This window comes from Rana temporaria, chromosome 8 (genome assembly GCF_905171775.1).
Source record: "Rana temporaria chromosome 8, aRanTem1.1, whole genome shotgun sequence".
Classification (NCBI taxonomy): Eukaryota; Metazoa; Chordata; class Amphibia; order Anura; family Ranidae; genus Rana; species Rana temporaria.
In genome coordinates this window covers 189,816,194-189,834,741 of record NC_053496.1, presented here as the reverse complement: position 1 = coordinate 189,834,741, position 18,548 = coordinate 189,816,194, and the positions used below count along the sequence as shown (strand labels likewise).

The window sequence follows — 18,548 nt, the reverse complement described above, 5'->3', positions numbered from 1 at the left end:
TGGTCTTCTGCGCTTTACTACCGATGTTCTTCATTTGTATCTTTTATATCGAGAAACAAATTTGTGAAATAAAATATACATTTTTGGGGAAAAATATAAAAGACGGGTTGTGCAGCGACTTTTCAAACCCAATTTTTGCGGGGGAAAAAAATACGTACGCATGCCCGGGTAAATTATTCACCATGGACCCATGGCAGGAGAAGGCCGGTGAGTGAGGCACAGTGGATATCTGGAAGAGGCATGCCAGGGGAGCTGGGGGCGAGGCCAGAGGAGAGACTGTGGGGTTTTGTGTCAAATCGATGTGGCTTACGGGCGCGGGATTTGCAAGGCGGGATAGCTGGGATCGGTAGTCCACCAACTAACGCAGGTTGCTAAGCAACTAGGCTGCAAGAAGGGGTACTGCAGGCTAGGGTGACCACATTTCCAAACTACCATTCAGGGACACCCTCCCTTCCCAAAAATCAGCTTGTGCTGTAACGAATCACAGCACAGCGATTGGACACACAAGGCGGGATTAATGATTTCTCCAATCACAAGCAGGGGGCGGGGATTGCGCTCTTCCAGGCATTCCCGGCCAGGACAAGTACTGTCAGTGAGTAAAGCGGTGATGTGGCGGAATAAAGGTGCCCGGGACAGACCTGCAAAATGCGGGACTGTCCCAGGCAATCCGGGACACGTGGTCACCCTACTGCAGGCCCCTGGCCTACTAATAAGCCAGCAAGTTCAACAAGCCAGGCAGCACCTAGAATTATTCTGCAGGAGTTGATGCAGAGGAGAAGCAACAGTCTGCAGGGGAAGTGACTGTAAATGTTAGAGCCTATCAGTTCTTCACAACTCAATTCATTCAATCAATTCTTAAATATGATGGCAAAGTATTTTTTCTATGGGCATCCCATATCCCCTTCCCCCAACCAAATTATATTCCCTCAATAAAAACAAAACAACCCAAAATGTTCATTGTCTCTGAGAGTGATATATGAAGGTCTGGCAGCTGGGTGACATGGTTGCTGTTAGCAGGGCTTTTTTTCTGGGGGAACTTGGTGGAACTCAGTTCCACCACCTTTGGCTCAGACCCTTTGGTGCCTGCTCACCACAATCACTTGTAAACACAGAAGTCGGGGTTCTGTGTTTACAAGTTACAGCTCTGCACTCTGTGTACTGAAATTCTGGTATGTAATGCCCCTTTTAAGGCCTTCCTACTATTTGATGTGATTTGGAGGGTGCGTGTAGGGGGAGGGGTTTTGTGGGGTTGCGGTTAAGTTCCAGCACCTATTGATTGAGAAAAAAAGCCCTGGCTGTTAGTAACTAGTAGCAACCATCCGCTACATAAGAAACTATAATGGAGATCCCATTCAACATGTCTGACGTGCTGGGCACGTGCTGTCTGACGTTCTAAACAAGGTCCTTCAAAATGTCCCAGCATCAGTGGAATTAAACAACCTCCCATTATTGCCGACAGTGGGAGAAATTGTGCCCCATCATTGGAAGGAATTGTGCCCCATCATTGGAAAGAAATTGTGCCCCATCATTGGTGTCATTGGAAGGAACTGTGCCCAGTCATTGGTAGGAATTGTGCCCCATTGTTGGTGTCATTTGGCCCTATTGTTGGTGTCATCGGGAGGAACTGTGCCTCATATTTGATGTCATTATTGGTAGAAATTGTGCCCCATCATTGGTGTCCTTGGGAGGAACTGTACCCTTCATTGCTGTCAGTGAAGAAAATATTGCCCCAAGGGCCAGATAAAAGCAAGCAAAGGGGCGAATCTGGCCCCCAGGCCGTAGTTTGGAGACCACTGAACTTAAAGCGGGGGTTCACCCTATTGATAAAAAAAAAAAAAAATGTTTCCCTCTAGCATAAAATTCGGCATAGTAGCGCGAGCTACAGTATGCCTGTCTTTATTTTTTTATCCCCGTACTCACTGTGCACTCGTAGATAAAAGATTACGACTCCCAGCGGGGAATGGGCGTTCCTATGGAGAGAGAAGGTGATTGACGGCCGGCTCTGGCACGTCACGCTTCTCCGGAAATAGCCGAAATAGGACTTGGCGCTTCACGGCGCCTGCGCATAGTCTGTGCGCAGGCGCCGTATAGCGCCGTGAAGAGCCGGGACCTGTTCCGGCTGTCTTCGGGGAGCGTGACGTGCCAGAGCCGGCCGTCAATCACCTTCCCTCTCCATAAGAACGCCCATTCCCCGCGGGGAGTCGTAATCTTCTATCTACGAGTGCACAGTGAGTACGGGGATAAAAAAATAAAGACAGGCATACTGTAGCTCGCGCTACTATGCCAAATTTTATGCTAAAAAGATGTTAATAAGGGTGAAACACCGCTTTAAAGAACACCATTTCTCTTTACAAAAGATGTTTCCCGGGACTGCAGTTCCTCTGAGGCTCCACAAGATGGAGATCGAAGTTCTTCGCAAACAGGAAGTCTCTATGGAAGACCGGAAGTGATGTCAACTACAGACAGGAAGTGATTTCAGGTACAAACAGGAAGTTTCGGGTGAGAGGCGAGTCGGTAGGCAGTAGAGAGGAGACGTTACTGGAATTTTCTGCAGATGAGGTAATAAGATCTTATCTTCTATTTACACCCAGTAACCCCGTCATGTCCGTCCTCTTCCTCCATAGTCACTGTGACGTCTTTTATCTCCAGCAGATGATGATACACACATATATAGTGTGGAGACTTAGATTAACCCCTTCAGGGGCAAAACATTCCCCACAGAGAATTCCCTTCATATTGGAGATGTGTCACCTTTCCCACCAATCATCTTCTCACCTCAATAGTCTATAATAACGGATTATACCACTTTTATTGGGGATGGGGGGTTTCTATAGACATAAAGGGTGTTCCTTTATGTGTAATCCCACTGGGGGTGGGGGCTGTTCTTACATGATAGAGACCCTCATATTATCCCCCATACACCCCCATCCTAATATTGTACAACCAGTACAGTCCTCATCATTCTCTCTTATCAATTATTGGTCTACAGGTAGCCTGTATACATCACATGACCAATGAGGATGGAGGATCACCGGAGTCACATGACTGAGAGGATACTAAACCTCACCCTGGAGATCATCTACCTGCTGACCGGAGAGGTGAGGAGGATTCTGGGAGGTCACATGACATCACTCTTATCTCTATTAATAATACACAGACCTGACCGGAGAGGTGAGGAGGATTCTGGGAGGTCACATGACATCACTCTTATCTCTATTAATAATACACAGACCTGACCGGAGAGGTGAGGAGGATTCTGGGAGGTCACATGACATCACTCTTTTCTCTATTAAGAATACACAGACCTGACCGGAGAGGTGAGGAGGATTCTGGGAGATCACATGACATCACTCTTATCTCTATTAATAATACACAGACCTGACCGGAGAGGTGAGGAGGATTCTGGGAGGTCACATGACATCACTCTTATCTCTATTAATAATACAGACCTGACCGGAGAGGTGAGGAGGATTCTGGGAGGTCACATGACCTCACTCTTATCTCTATTAATGATACAGACCTGACCGGAGAGGTGAGGAGGATTCTGGGAGGTCACATGACATCACTCTTATCTCTATTAATAATACAGACCTGACCGGAGAGGTGAGGAGGATTCTGGGAGGTCACATGACATCACTCTTATCTCTATTAATAATACAGACCTGACCGGAGAGGTGAGGAGGATTCTGGGAGGTCACATGACATCACTCTTATCTCTATTAATAATACACAGACCTGACCGGAGAGGTGAGGAGGATTCTGGGATTCTAACATGATATTCCTATTGGTTCTCCAATACAGAGATTTCCTCTTGTGAAGTCAGGTGATCACATGACCATCACAGTGCCTCCATGTGACTCCCTAAAACCTGAGAGACACAACATGGAGAAGATTCTAGAAGTCACCAAGAAGATGACGGAGCTGCTGACAGGAGAGGTGAGGAGGATTCTGGGACATTATCCAGTAACAGACAAGGGGTGTGTCTGGATGGTGACTGTATCATTGTGTGTGTCAGGTTCCTATAAGGTGTCAGGATGTCACTGTCTATTTCTCCATGGAGGAGTGGGAGTATTTAGAAGGACACAAGGATCTCTACAAGGACGTCATGATGGACAATCAGCCGCCCCTCACATCACCGGGTAAGAGGAGACTTTATTGTAAAGGAGAGAGCAGTACGGAGGCTCCACCTAGATCCCCCATCATCTGATAAACACATAGAAACAATGTATTCAGTCAGTGTGTGTGTTTCCTACAGATGGATCCAGTAATGGGAACCCACCAGAGAGATGTCCCCGTCCTCTGTATTCCCGGGATTATTCCACACAGGAAGGTCACACCATCCCCCACCATCATCAGGTAGATGAGGAACAATCACTGATAGTATCATTAGGATCTGTACATTATCTGCATTGTTACCATTGATGTCATTTTTATCGCTTCTCTGCCTTTTGGCTAAGATCAAGTGTAGTATCTGTTCTTATCAGTTGCCAGTAGGTGGCGCTATGCTAACCGTCCCTAATACACAGCCAGGTGGAAAGGGATGACGGTTGGCAGATACAGAACCTGCTGGCGTGGAGGTGAAAGCCTTCTGATCGGGACGGAGAAACATGCGGTCGAAGCTGAAGGGTCGAGTCCCTGGCCTTCTGGCCTGGATTTTGTGGTGCCTGCCCTGGACAGTTGTTGGGGAGAGAACACTGGCTCCTCCTTCCCACCTGGGGAGCGGTTAGTATTTCCCGAACGTGATTAGGAGGGAGGGATGGGAGTAGTGGGAGTAGCCTGTTGGCGTGAGCTCTCCCCAATCTCTCAGAGCTCCTACCTTCCTGACTGGGATGGGGGGTGTTGGTCAGGTTGGCACCTAGGTCATGTCACCATATACACTTTTTTCCCACCTGTCTCTAGGGCTGGGACCAGAGGAATTTTTGTTTCCTGGCCGGAGGGCCGGCCATCGTATTGCACGATGGTCACTTTCCACTCACTCCCCTCATCTTCCTTCTCCCCCACTCTCTTTTTATTTATCCCTGTGTGCGTCACTTTGTCTTTTTTTGTTTGGTTTCACATTATTGTCACAGTGTGATTAGTAGGGTGGGGGTCCTCGGGCCAGCCCTGAACGTCTTGGGAGTGGGTGGACATGACCTTCTGGCTTAGTTCGCTTGCTCTCATGGGGTCTCGCTTCGGGGGAGCCCCACCAAGTACTTGGGTGGGTTCATTTTCGGCAGGCTCTCCAAAGAATGGGGTCCGTGTCGGCTTCGGCTGCTCGGACCATGTGAGTACCTCAGTCCCCGTCTGGAGCCTAACGCCCCGGGGGATCAGGGTCAGGTCCTTCGTCATGGAGGAGTGATTGACGTAGCACCTGTTGCACGTTTTTGTGTCACTCTTTATGTGTGTGCACATTTTTTTTGCACCTGGTGGAGTTTTTGAATGTGTTTTGCACGCCATAGGCTTTTCAATAGAAAAAAAATTGATGTCATTTTTGTTCTATATTCAGAGTGGAAACCTGAAAGATCCTAAAGTTGAGGTTAAAGAAGAGATAAAAGAGGAGGATGATGAGGATAGGGTGATGGAGGAAGAACACAAAGATCTGTACCAGGACACCATGGAGGAGTCATCCAGCTACAGAAACCCACCAGAGAGATGTCCCCGTCCTCTGTATTCCCGGGATTCCACACAGGAAGGTCACACCATCCCCCACTGTTACAAGGTTGGTGGGGCGGAGCATCTAGAACATGGACTGGTGGAGATAATGTGTGGATTTCTTATGTGCAGTGGCGGTCCTTCCATTAGGGATTCCCGGGCACCGCCCCCTCCTTTCTCCACGCAACCCCCTATATGAATAATAGATTCATGCTGTTTTCCGCCCCCAAAAAAAATTACCACCGGCCGCCACTGCTTATGTGATGTCCGAATAATAAAGCTTATATCTTACAGATGATCTTCTCTCTCATTCTCTTGGTTTAGAGTGGAGATCCAATCGATATAGAATTTGAGGTGAAATCAGAAGAAGAAGAGACGTATGTGAGGGATGATCAGCAGTCTATGGAGGAGGATGGAATAACGGGGACATTTATAGAGGAGGACACTCCTACAGAGATCAGCACAGGTGGGTCATTAACACTAAATCCATTCCTCCACCCATACTGCTCACTGATTGGTTCAGATTATGAAGTAAACTTTTCACTGACTGAGTCTATAAAGTGCAAAAATAAGCTAAGTTGAGGATCCATTTACTAGTTACCTTGAGGGTGGAATTGTAAGATCCTCAGAGACAAAGCTGCCTGATGTGGGCGGAGTCCAGGTTTAGGGGAACAAATCGGCTCATGTCTAGTAATAATCTTTGTATTTCTATTTTAGTAGATGGACGGGAGATGAGGAAAACCTCAGAGGATTGTCTCACTTTGTCTCCAGACTGTAAAGTAGAAGATGAGGACATCACACAGTATAGTCCAGGAGAAAACCCGACTACCTCAAATGTCCATCCGGCACCACACAGTGTAGATAGACCATCGTATTCCTCTTATCCTGAGGAACCTCAGACTGTGCGGGACGGTGCCGGACCATCGTATTCCTCTTATCCTGAGGAACCTCAGACTGTGCGGGACGGTGCCGGACCATCGTATTCCTCTTATTCCGAGGAACCTCAGACTGTGCGGGACGGTGCCGGACCATCGTATTCCTCTTATCCTGAGGAACCTCAGACTGTGCGGGACGGTGCCGGACCATCGTATTCCTCTTATCCTGAGGAACCTCAGACTGTGCGGGACGGTGCCGGACCATCGTATTCCTCTTATCCTGAGGAACCTCAGACTGTGCGGGACGGTGCCGGACCATCGTATTACTCTTATCCTGAGGAACCTCAGACTGTGCGGGACGGTGCCAGACCATCGTATTCTTCTTATCCTGGGGAACCTCAGACTGTGCGGGACGGTGCCAAACCATCGTATTCCTCTTATCCTGGGGAACCTCAGACTGTGCGGGACGGTGCCGGACCATCGTATTCCTCTTATCCTGAGGAACCTCAGACTGTGCGGGACGGTGCCGGACCATCGTATTCCTCTTATTCTGAGGAACCTCAGACTGTGTGGGACGGTGCCGGACCATCGTATTCCTCTTATCCTGAGGAACCTCAGACTGTGCGGGACGGTGCCGGACCATCGTATTCCTCTTATTCTGAGGAACCTCAGACTGTGTGGGACGGTGCTGTCCTAGCACAGAAGAGGTTTCCATGTCCTGAGTGTGGGAAATGTTTTTCTGTGAAGTCCAGTCTTTCCACACATCAGAGATTGCACACGGGGGAAAAGCCGTATTCCTGTTCTGAGTGCGGGAAATGTTTTTCACAGAAGGCCCATCTTTCCTCGCATCAGAGATCACACACAGGAGAGAAGCTGTATTCCTGTCCTGAGTGCGGGAAATGTTTTTCAAGAAAGTACATTCTTTTTATACATCAGAGATTGCACACAGGTGAGAAGCCATATTACTGCCCTGAGTGCGGGAAATGTTATTCAGATAAGTCCAGTCTTTACAAACATCACAGATTACACACGGGAGAGAAGCCATTTTCCTGTTCTGAGTGCGGAAAATGTTTTTCAGAGAAATCCAAGCTTTCCGCACATCAGAGATCTCACACGGGGGAGAAGCCTTTTTCCTGTTCTGAGTGCGGGAAATGTTTTTCAGAGAAATCCAAGCTTTCCGCACATCAGAGATCGCACACGGGGGCGAAGCCTTTTTCCTGTCCTGAGTGCGGGAAATGTTTTTCACAGAAGTGTTATCTTTCCACACATCAGAGATCTCACACGGGGGAGAAGCCTTTTTCCTGTCCTGATTGCGGGAAATGTTTTTCGGTGAAGTCCAGTCTTTCCACACATCAGAGATCACACACGGGGGCGAAGCCTTTTTCCTGTCCTGAGTGCGGGAAATGTTTTTCACGGAAGACTTATCTTTCCACACATCTGAGATCTCACACAGGGAGAAGCCGTATTCCTGTCCTGAGCGTAGAAAATGTTTTTCAGTAAAGGCCGGTTTTTACAGACATCAGAGATCACACACGGGGGAGAAGCCGTATTCCTGTCCTGAGTGCGGGAAATGTTTTTCACAGAAGTCCAGTCTTTCCAAACATCAGAGATCTCACACGGGGGAGAAGCCTTTTTCCTGTTCTGAGTGCGGGAAATGTTTTTCACAGAAGTCCAGTCTTTCCATACATCAGAGATCTCACACGGGGGAGAAGCCGTATTCCTGTCCTGAGTGATGGAAATGTTCCTCACTGAAGTCCTGTCTTCCTGTACATCAGGGGTCCCACACAACCCCTCGAGGTGTATTAGTGAGTGCGGGAAATGTCTTGTATGTGAATGTTGCTGGATATGTGGGGAAGAAGCACACCCTAATATACGGGTGAAACTCGAAAAATTTGAATATGGTGCAAAAGTTCATTTATTTCACTAATGCAACTTAAAGCGGTAGTTCCCCCTCAAAAAAAGTTTTACCCTTAGATTGAGGCTCATTTTGTGAAGGGGAATCGACTAGTTGTTTTAAAATCGAAGCTGTACTTACCGTTGTAGAGAGCGATCTTCTCCGCCTCTTCGGGTATGGGCGTTCCTTCTTGACTGACAGGCTTCCGACGGTCGCATCTATCGCGTCACGAGTAGCCGAAAGAAGCCGAACGTCGGCGCGTCTCTATACGGCGCCTGCGCACTGACGTTCGGCTACTTTCGGAAAATCGTGACGCGATAGATGCGACCGTCGAAAGACTGTCAATCAAGAAGGAACGCCCAGTCCCGCAGCCCATACCCGGAAGCGGCGGAGAAGATCGCTCTCTACAACGGTAAGTACAGCTTCGATTTTAAAACAACTACCCGTGTTTCCCCGAAAATAAGCCCGGGTCTTATATTAATTATGCCAACAAAAAACACAGTAGGGCTTATTTTCAGGGTAGGTCTTACCATGTAATGTGCTGTCTTCTCTCCTCCTCTCCCTCCCTGCCAGGAATTCCCAGTGTGATCTGAGTTAAAATGATTGTAAAATCCTACAATCCACTCTATTACAGTAGTATATAATGTACAATGTGCGTGTTCCTGTAATATAACTGTGCCAAATACCTTTGTTATAGCGCCATTCTGCGCTTCTGTGACCCGCCAGAGCTCTCTTTCCCGCATTTATATTACAGAAACACACACATTGTACATCATATACTACTGTAATAGAGTGGATTACAGGATTTTACAAGCATTTTAAACTAGGGCTTATTTTCAGGGTAGGGCTTATATTGCAGCCCTCCTGGAAAATAACGCTAGGTCTTATTTTCAGGGTAGGTCTTATTTTTGGGGAAACAGGGTAGCTGATTCCCCTTCACAAAATGAGCATCAATCTAAGGGTAAAACTTTTTTTGAGGGGGAACTACCGCTTTAAGAGGTGAAAGTAACATATGAGAGAGACTCATTACATGCAAAGCAAGAGGGTTCAAGCCGTGATTTGTCATCATTGTGAGGATTGTGGCTTCCAGCTCATGAAAACCCCAAATCCACAATCTCAGAAAATTCCAATATTCCATGCAATCAATAAAACACGGATTGTACAGAGAAGGATATCGCACCTCTGAAAAGTAGAAGCTGCCCCTAGACCAACGAGCCGAGTTACCCCTCCCACATTTCATGAGCTTATATCACTTTATAAACCTATTACAATCAATCATTAATAAAATCTAATGTGAATGTCGATCGGCGGTGAGTGAGCTGGTGATCTGATACTTCCTGGTTTTATTGTAAGTGTAACTTTTATAATAAATTCAGAAGCAGAGAGCACTATGGTACTTGTGTTTTTTTTTCTTTCATGTCCTTCCCCCCGGGATATAGAAGTGGAATTGATTATTAACCACTTAAAGCGGTGGGTCACCCTCAGTGACAACATTCTAGCATTAAATTAAGCATAGTAGCGCGAGCTACAGTACGCCTTTATTTATTTTTTTCGCCACGTACTCACTGTTTAATCCTATAGTGAAGATTCAGACTCCCCGCGGGTTATGGGCGTTCCTATCCAGAGGGAAGATGATTGACGGCCGGCTATGGCACGTCACGCTCCCTGAAGATAGCCGGAGTAGGTCTCGGCTCTTCACGGCGCTATACGGCGCCCGCGCACAGACTATGTGCAGGCGCCGTGAAGAGCCAAGTCCTATTTCGGCTATTTCCGGAGAAGCGTGACGCGCCAGAGCCGGCCGTCAATCATCTTCCCTCTGGATAGGAACGCCCATTCCCCGCGGGGAGTCGGATTACTTAAAACCCCCAAACATTAAATACTTTTGTATACGGTCATTGCGATACTTTTTGTCACACCGTATTTGCGCAGCGGTCTAACAAGCGCTCTTTTTTTTGGAAAAAAAAACACTTTTTTGAATAAAAAATAAGACAACAGTAAAGTTAGCCCAATTTTTTTTTTTATATTGTGAAAGATAATGTTACACCTAGTAAATTAGGGCGCAAGTTCCGTATTCAGAAAGAACTTGCGCCCTAAGTTACGGCGGCGTAGCGTATGTGGTCAGGCGTAAGCCCGCCTAATTCAAATGTGGATGATGTGGGCGTGTTTTATCTAAATTTAGTGTGACCCCACGTATTTGACGTTTTTTTTTACGAACGGTGCATGCGTCGGATAGAATGCCTAAGATACGTGGAACACTGCCTACGACGTGAACGTAACTTACGCACAGCCCTATGCGCGTACGACTTACGCAAACGATGTAAAAAGATAGGCCTGTATCGACGTCCATACCTTGCATGGGCTGCGCCACCTAGGGAGCAGCTTTATCTTTACCGTAAACGGCGTAACTAATTGCGACGGGCGCACGTACGTTCGTGAATCGGCGTATCTTGCTCATTTGCATATTCGACGCTGCAAACAACGAAAGTGGCGCCTAGCGACCAGCGTAAATATACACCCTAAGATAAGACGGCGTAGGAGACTTACGCCGCTCGTATCTTAGCCTAATTTAAGCGTATCTGGTTTCTCCGGAAATTCAAAATGTGAAAATCCGAAATAATAACTAACAAATTATCGGTATCGGAATTTTCTCATCAAATTTAGCTGTTGATGAACGTAATGAATATGAATTTATCCGAAGATATGAATTATCCGAAATAACGAATGCCGCATCTAAGCGAATGGAACGTGACGAATTAATAATAATAACAAAAAAATTCTCTTTGTTTCTGTTATAAAATTTTGTAAATGAATGTTTTCTCCTTCACTGATGGGCATTGATATGGCGGCACTGATAAGTGGCACTTATAGGCAACACTGATGGGTACTGATAAGGCGGCACCGATGAGATGGCACGGATGGGTACTGACATGCAGCACTGATAGGCAACATGGATGGCCACTGATGGGTGGCACCAATATGCATCACTGATGCACTGGCAGGCATTGCTCGGCATATCCTTGGTGGTCCAGGGTGGCATACCTGGTGGTCCTGGATGGGCATCCACAAGGGGGGGGGGGGGGCTGCGCTGATAAACAATCAGCACAGACCTCCCTGTCAGGAGAGCAGCCGATTCGGCACTCCTCTACTCTCGTCTGTTAGATGCGAGTGAGGAAAAGTCGATAAACGGCTCTTGCTGTTTACACTGTGATCTGCCGTGATTGGACACAGTAGATCACTTGGTAAGGAGTCTCCGTCAAAGGTGTTGTGGTGTGTCAGACTGACTGACCCCCTAGGGCGCGCAAACACGCCAGTAAGGATAATTGAACCACTTCCCGGCCTTCATTTTGCTATAGACCGGGTAGGAAGTGGTTAAAAGCCTTCACAGGTCATCCGGTTAGAGGTAACCCTGAATAATGGGCCTAGAGTGTAGGGGTCAGGAGTATATCATATACAGAGGTCAGGAGTATATCATAGAGGTCAGGAGTATATCATATACAGTGATCAGGAGTATATCATATACAGAGGTCAGGAGTATATCATATACAGAGGTCAGGAGTATATCATATACAGGGGTTAGGAGTATATCATATACAGTGGTCAGGAGTATATCATATACAGTGATCAGGAGTATATAATATACAGGGGTCAGGAGTATATCATATACAGAGGTCAGGAGTATATCATATACAGGGGTCAGGAGTATATCATATACAGGGGTCAGGAGTATATCATATACAGGGGTCAGGAGTATATCATATACAGGGGTCAGGAGTATATCATATACAGGGGTCAGGAGTATATCATATACAGTGGTCAGGAGTACATCATATACAGGGGTCAGGAGTATATTATATACAGGGGTCAGGAGTACATCATATACAGAGGTCAGGAGTATATCATATACAGGGGTCAGGAGTACATCATATACAGAGGTCAGGAGTATATCATATACAGAGGTCAGGAGTATATCATATACAGAGGTCAGGAGTATATCATATACAGAGGTCAGGAGTATATCATATACAGGGGTCAGGAGTATATCATATACAGAGGTCAGGAGTATATCATATACAGAGGTCAGGAGTATATCATATACAGGGGTCAGGAGTATATCATATACAGGGGTCAGGAGTATATCATATACAGGGGTCAGGAGTATATCATATACAGGGGTCAGGAGTATATCATATACAGGGGTCAGGAGTATATCATATACAGAGGTCAGGAGTATATCATATAGAGGGGTCAGGAGTATATCATATACAGTGATCAGGGTCTTCTACTGACAGAGAAAAGTCTCTCCTGTACGGTTCTCTCCTTGACATATCGTAGAATGAAGCCGTATTGTTCTTTCAGTGTCATCATCCCGTGTTCTGTCCATTTCCACACCGACACCAACATCTCCTCCACCATCCCGCTGTATTTGTTGTCTCACCATGTTTCCAATGATGGAGATCCAGAGACTGACCGGAGTCTTCTTCTCCATGTCACCAGACCACCTCTTCCTCTACTATTGGGGTGCTGGGCCTTTCTATGACTACTCAGGACCCCCAACCTCTTCTATAGGATTGTGAAGATTTCTATCCTATTTACTAAGAAGCTGAAGAAGATGTCCATGATGTAGATGAGGGTCACATATAGTATGAGCAGCACCACCCTTCACTCTGTCACCAAGACCTAGTCTGGCAATGCCCAGAATGATACCAATTAGTCTCTGACCAATCTCACGGTTTGGATGGAATTTCTCCTTATATCAGTGGTCAGTGTAGTGGTCCCTTACATTGGTGACCAATGGGAGAAGGACCCTCCTATATCAGTGATCAGAGGATAAGGACATTCTTACATCGTCATCGGTGGGAAGACTGCCCTCCTTACAGATGATTGATGTCAGTTGTTAGAGAGACAGAAATTGTCCATTGCTCAAGGAACCCCTAGAACCCTTTGGAGGAACCCTGGCAGAGAAAGGCTGGACTAGGCAGTAATATATTTCTCTCCCCCTTGGTGGGAGTGGAGATGACCCATCTATAAGGATATACAGTACATACACACACACGAGAAGTTTCTCCGGGGTGCAGTTCCTCTGAGCTTTTTCAAGGTGGTGATCTTCTCACTTCTACCATAGAGATAGGAAGTCTCTATGGAAGACAGGAAGTGATGTCAGGTACAGACAGGAAGTTCCGGGTGAGAGGTGAGTCGGGAGGAAGTAGTGAGGAGACATCTTTGGAATCGGTAGCAGAGGAGGTAATAAGATCTTATCTTCTATTTACACCCAGTAACCCCGTCATGTCCGTCCTCTTCCTCCATAGTCACTGTGACGTCTTTTATCTCCAGCAGATGATAATACACACATATACCTCCCAACTGTCCCTGATTTGGAGGGACTGTCCCTCATTCACAACAAAGTCCCTCTTTCCTCCTCATGTGTCCCTCATGTTGGTCTGATCTATATACATGTATATAAAATGCACTATTTATCTATCAAAAAGTCTTTCCCGGTGCTAAACCTTCCATCCAATTTCTACATTTTTCTGCTGCATTTGTAAAAATTCCAAAAGCCAATATAAAGGAATATTAGTGGTAAAAATGCACTTGTGGGTTTTACCGATTTTTTTTTTTTAGTTTTTATTCTTCATTAAGGGGTGTGTCAGGGGGTGTGTCCTATGCCTGCATACTTTAAAGAAGTCCCTCATTCCCATTTCAGAAAGTTGGGAGGTATGTACACATATATAGTGTGGAGTCGTACATTAACCCCTTCAGGGCCAGAACATTCTCTTCATTTCGGAAATTATTTTTTTCCCATCTAATTCACCTTTTCAGTTTATACTAACGGATCATACGATAATACGGGTTGGAGCATTTATTAAGAGGTGGACTTATGATACGTGTGTTTGATTTTATAATCACTGTCTATTTCTCCATGGAGGAGTGGGAGTATTTAGAAGGACACAAGGATCTCTACAAGGACGTCATGATGGACAATCAGCCGCCCCTCACATCACCGGGTAAGAGGAGACTTTATTGTAAAGGAGAGAGCAGTACGGAGGCTCCACCTAGATCCCCCATCATCTGATAAACACATAGAAACAATGTATTCAGTCAGTGTGTGTGTTTCCTACAGATGGATCCAGTAATGGGAACCCACCAGAGAGATGTCCCCGTCCTCTGTATTCCCGGGATTCCACACAGGAAGGTCACACCATCCCCCACCATCATCAGGTAGATGAGGAACAATCACTGATAGTATCATTAGGATCTGTACATTATCTGCATTGTTACCATTGATGTCATTTTTATTCTATATTCAGAGTGGAAACCTGAGAGATCCTAAAGTTGAGGTTAAAGAAGAGATAAAAGAGGAGGATGATGAGGACGGGGTGATGGAGGAAGAACACAAAGATCTGTACCAGGACACCATGGTGGATTCATCCAGCAACAGAAACCCACCAGAGAGATGTCCCCGTCCTCTGTATTCCCGGGATTCCACACAGGAAGGTCACACCATCCCCCACTGTTACAAGGTCGGTGGGGCGGAGCATCTAGAACATGGACTGGTGGAGATGATGTGTGGATTTTGTATGTAAGTTTATATCTTACAGATGATATTCTCTCTCATTCTCTTGGTTTAGAGTGGAGATCCAATCGATATAGAATTTGAGGTGAAATCAGAAGAAGAAGAAGAGACGTATGTGAGGGATGATCAGCAGTCTATGGAGGAGGATGGAATAACGGGGACATTCGTAGAGGAGGACACTCCTACAGAGATCAGCACAGGTGGGTCATTAACACTAAATCCATTCCTCCACCCATACTGCTCACTGATTGGTCCAGAGTAGGGCGGGGACTGGGTGATATCAGCCTGTAATCCCCTGGTCACTTTCCTGAGCTGTATTCCCCGTCCTGTATTTCTCTCGGATAATCTTCCTTCTCTGTGCTGCAGACACAATTTATGTCTCTAGACTGGATTTATGGAGATTCTGGGGTTCAGCTGGCAGCAAAATGTTGATTTTCACCATAGGGTTTGCTTGACCTAGACACCTGGGGTATGTACCTTGGGTCTTCTGCCCCATGCCCGGGTCTAGTGAGATCTCTGACAGAACAATTCTCCCGGGTTACTTGCTCTGTTATTTGCTGGCTGTGCCGGGTGGAGGGATATGTCTGTATAGTCTCAGACCCAAGTCACTGAGTGCAGTCTCAGGAGATGGGAGGCAGCGGTGTGGGATCTCTGCAACTTGTCTCCAGTAAACATTTCATCCACCACTGATTACTGAAAACCAATATCATGAGTCCTAACCCATCACTATATACTCTATATTGTACATTACATACTCCTGACCCCTGCACTATATACTCTGTTGTACATTACATACTCCTGACCCCTGCACTATATACTCTATGTTGTAGATTACATACTCCTGACCCCTGCACTATATACTCTATGTTGTACATTACATACTCCTGACCCCTGCACTATATACTCTATGTTGTACATTACATACTCCTGACCCTCATCCTATAATCCCCTCATCACTGTCACTCCTATAAAAGACAGTTCTCGTTGTCTCCTCACTCTCTGACTAAGGTCCATGAATAAAGAAATGATCTGGTAGGAGATCAGAGGACCCATTTACTAGTTACCTTGAGGGGGGAATTGTAAGATCCTCAGAGACAAAGCTGCCTGATGTGGGCGGAGTCCTGGTTTAGGGGAACCAATCATCTCATGTCTAGTAATAATCTTTGTATTTCTATTTTAGTAGATGGACGGGAGATGAGGAAAACCTCAGAGGATTGTCTCACTTTGTCTCCAGACTGTAAAGTAGAAGATGAGGACATCACACAGTATAGTCCAGGAGAAAACCCGACTACCTCAAATGTCCATCCGGCACCACACAGTGTAGATGGACCATCGTATTCCTCTTATCCTGAGGAACCTCAGACTGTGCGGGACGGTGCCGGACCATCGTATTCCTCTTATCCTGAGGAACCTCAGACTGTGCGGGATGGTGCCGGACCATCGTATTCCTCTTATCCTGAGGCACCTCAGACTGTGCGGGACGGTGCCGGATCATCGTATTCCTCTTATCCTGAGGAACCTCAGACTGTGCGGGACGGTGCCGGACCATCGTATTCCTCTTATCCTGAGGAACCTCAGACTGTGCGGGACGGTGCCGGACCATCGTATTCCTCTTATCCTGAGGAACCTCAGACTGTGCGGGACAGTGCCGGACCATCATATTCCTCTTATCCTGAGGAACCTCAGACTGTGCGGGACGGTGCCGGACCATCGTATTCCTCTTATCCTGAGGAACCTCAGACTGTGCGGGACGGTGCTGTCCTAGCACAGAAGAGGTTTCCATGTCCTGAGTGTGGGAAATGTTTTTCTATGAAGTCCAGTCTTTCCACCCATCAGAGATTGCACACGGGAGAGAAGCCATTTTCCTGTTCTGAGTGCGGGAAATGTTTTTCACAGAAGGCCCATCTTTCCTCGCATCAGAGATCACACACAGGGGAGAAGCTGTATTCCTGTCCTGAGTGCGGGAAATGTTTTTCAAGGAAGTACATTCTTTTTATACATCAGAGATTGCACACAGGTGAGAAGCCATATTACTGCCCTGAGTGCGGGAAATGTTATTCAGATAAGTCCAGTCTTTACAGACATCACAGATTACACACGGGAGAGAAGCCATTTTCCTGTTCTGAGTGCGGGAAATGTTTTTCAGAGAAATCCAAGCTTTCCGCACATCAGAGATTGCACACGGGGGAGAAGCCTTTTTCCTGTTCTGAGTGCGGGAAATGTTTTTCAGAGAAATCCAAGCTTTCCACACATCAGAGATCACACATGGGGGAGATGCCTTTTTCCTGTTCTGAGTGCGGAAAATGTTTTTCAAAGAAGTCCAGTCTTTCCATGCATCAGAGATCTCACACGGGGGAGAAGCCTTTTTCCTGTTCTGAGTGCGGGAAATGTTTTTTACAGAAATCCAGTCTTTCCGTACATCAGAGATCTCACACGGGGGAGAAGCCATATTCCTGTCCTGAGTGCGGGAAATGTTTTTCAGAGAAGTCCCATCTTTACACACATCAGAGATCTCACACAGGGGAGAAGCCTTTTTCCTGTTCTGAGTGCGGGAAATGTTTTTCAGTGAAGTCCAATCTTTCCACACATCAGAGATCACACACGGGGGAGAAGCCTTTTTCCTGTTCTGTGTGCGGAAAATGTTTTTCAGATAAGTCCAGTCTTTACACACATCAGAGATCTCACTCGGGGGAGAAGCCTTTTTCCTGTTCTGCGTGCGGGAAATGTTTTTCAGTGAAGTCCCATCTTTCCATACATAAGAGATCTCACACGGGGGAGAAGCCTTTTTCCTGTTCTGTGTGCGGAAAATGTTTTTCAGTGAAGTCCAGTCTTTCCACACATCAGAGATCTCACACGGGGGAGAAGCCTTTTTCCTGTTCTGTGTGCGGAAAATGTTTTTCACAGAAGTCCAGTCTTTCCAAACATCAGAGATCTCACACCGGGGAGAAGCCTTTTTCCTGTTCTGAGTAAGGGAAATGTTCCTCACTGAAGTCCTGTCTTCCTGTACATCAGGGGTCCCACACAACCCTCTAGGAATATTAGTGAGTGCGGGAAATGTTTTTCAGATAAGTCCAATCTTTCCACACATCAAAGATCTCACACGGAGGAGAAGCCTTTTTCCTGTTCTGTGTGTGGGAAATGTTTTTCAGCAAAGTCCAATCTTTCCACACATCAGAGATCTCACACGGGGGAGAAGCCTTTTTCCTGTTCTGTGTGTGGGAAATGTTTTTCAGATAAGTCCAATCTTTCCACACATCAGAGATTGCACACGGGGGAGAAGCCGTATTCCTGTTCTGAGTGCGGAAAATGTTTTTCATATAAGTCCAGTCTTTCCACACATCAGAGATCTCACACGGGGGAGAAGCCTTTTTCCTGTCCTGAGTGATGGAAATGTTCCTCACTGAAGTCCTGTCTTCCTGTACATCAGGGGTCCCACACAACCCTCGAGGTGTATTAGTGAGTGCGGGAAATGTCTTGTATATGAATGTTGCTGGACATGTGGGGAAGAAGCACACCCTGAGATACACCTCAGATATACTCCATGGCTGATCTTCATCATGTAAGAAACACTTCATAA

The 18,548-nt window shown here is 46.4% G+C and overlaps 1 protein-coding gene and 1 pseudogene across 1 annotated transcript; both read left to right on the top strand.

Annotated features, from left to right (window-relative positions):
• The first annotated feature begins 4,432 nt into the window (after nucleotides 1-4,432).
• On the top strand, nucleotides 4,433-4,568 carry LOC120912517 (annotated as a pseudogene).
• On the top strand, nucleotides 4,541-18,341 carry LOC120910668 (oocyte zinc finger protein XlCOF6-like; the record flags this gene model as incomplete). The annotated part of the gene is made up of 5 exons (XM_040322421.1): nucleotides 4,541-4,722; nucleotides 7,121-7,689; nucleotides 8,025-8,220; nucleotides 16,747-17,937; nucleotides 18,014-18,341. Coding segments are annotated over exons 1-5 (2,466 nt in total), but the record flags the coding sequence as incomplete, so codon positions are not given.
• Nucleotides 18,342-18,548: the final 207 nt, after the last annotated feature.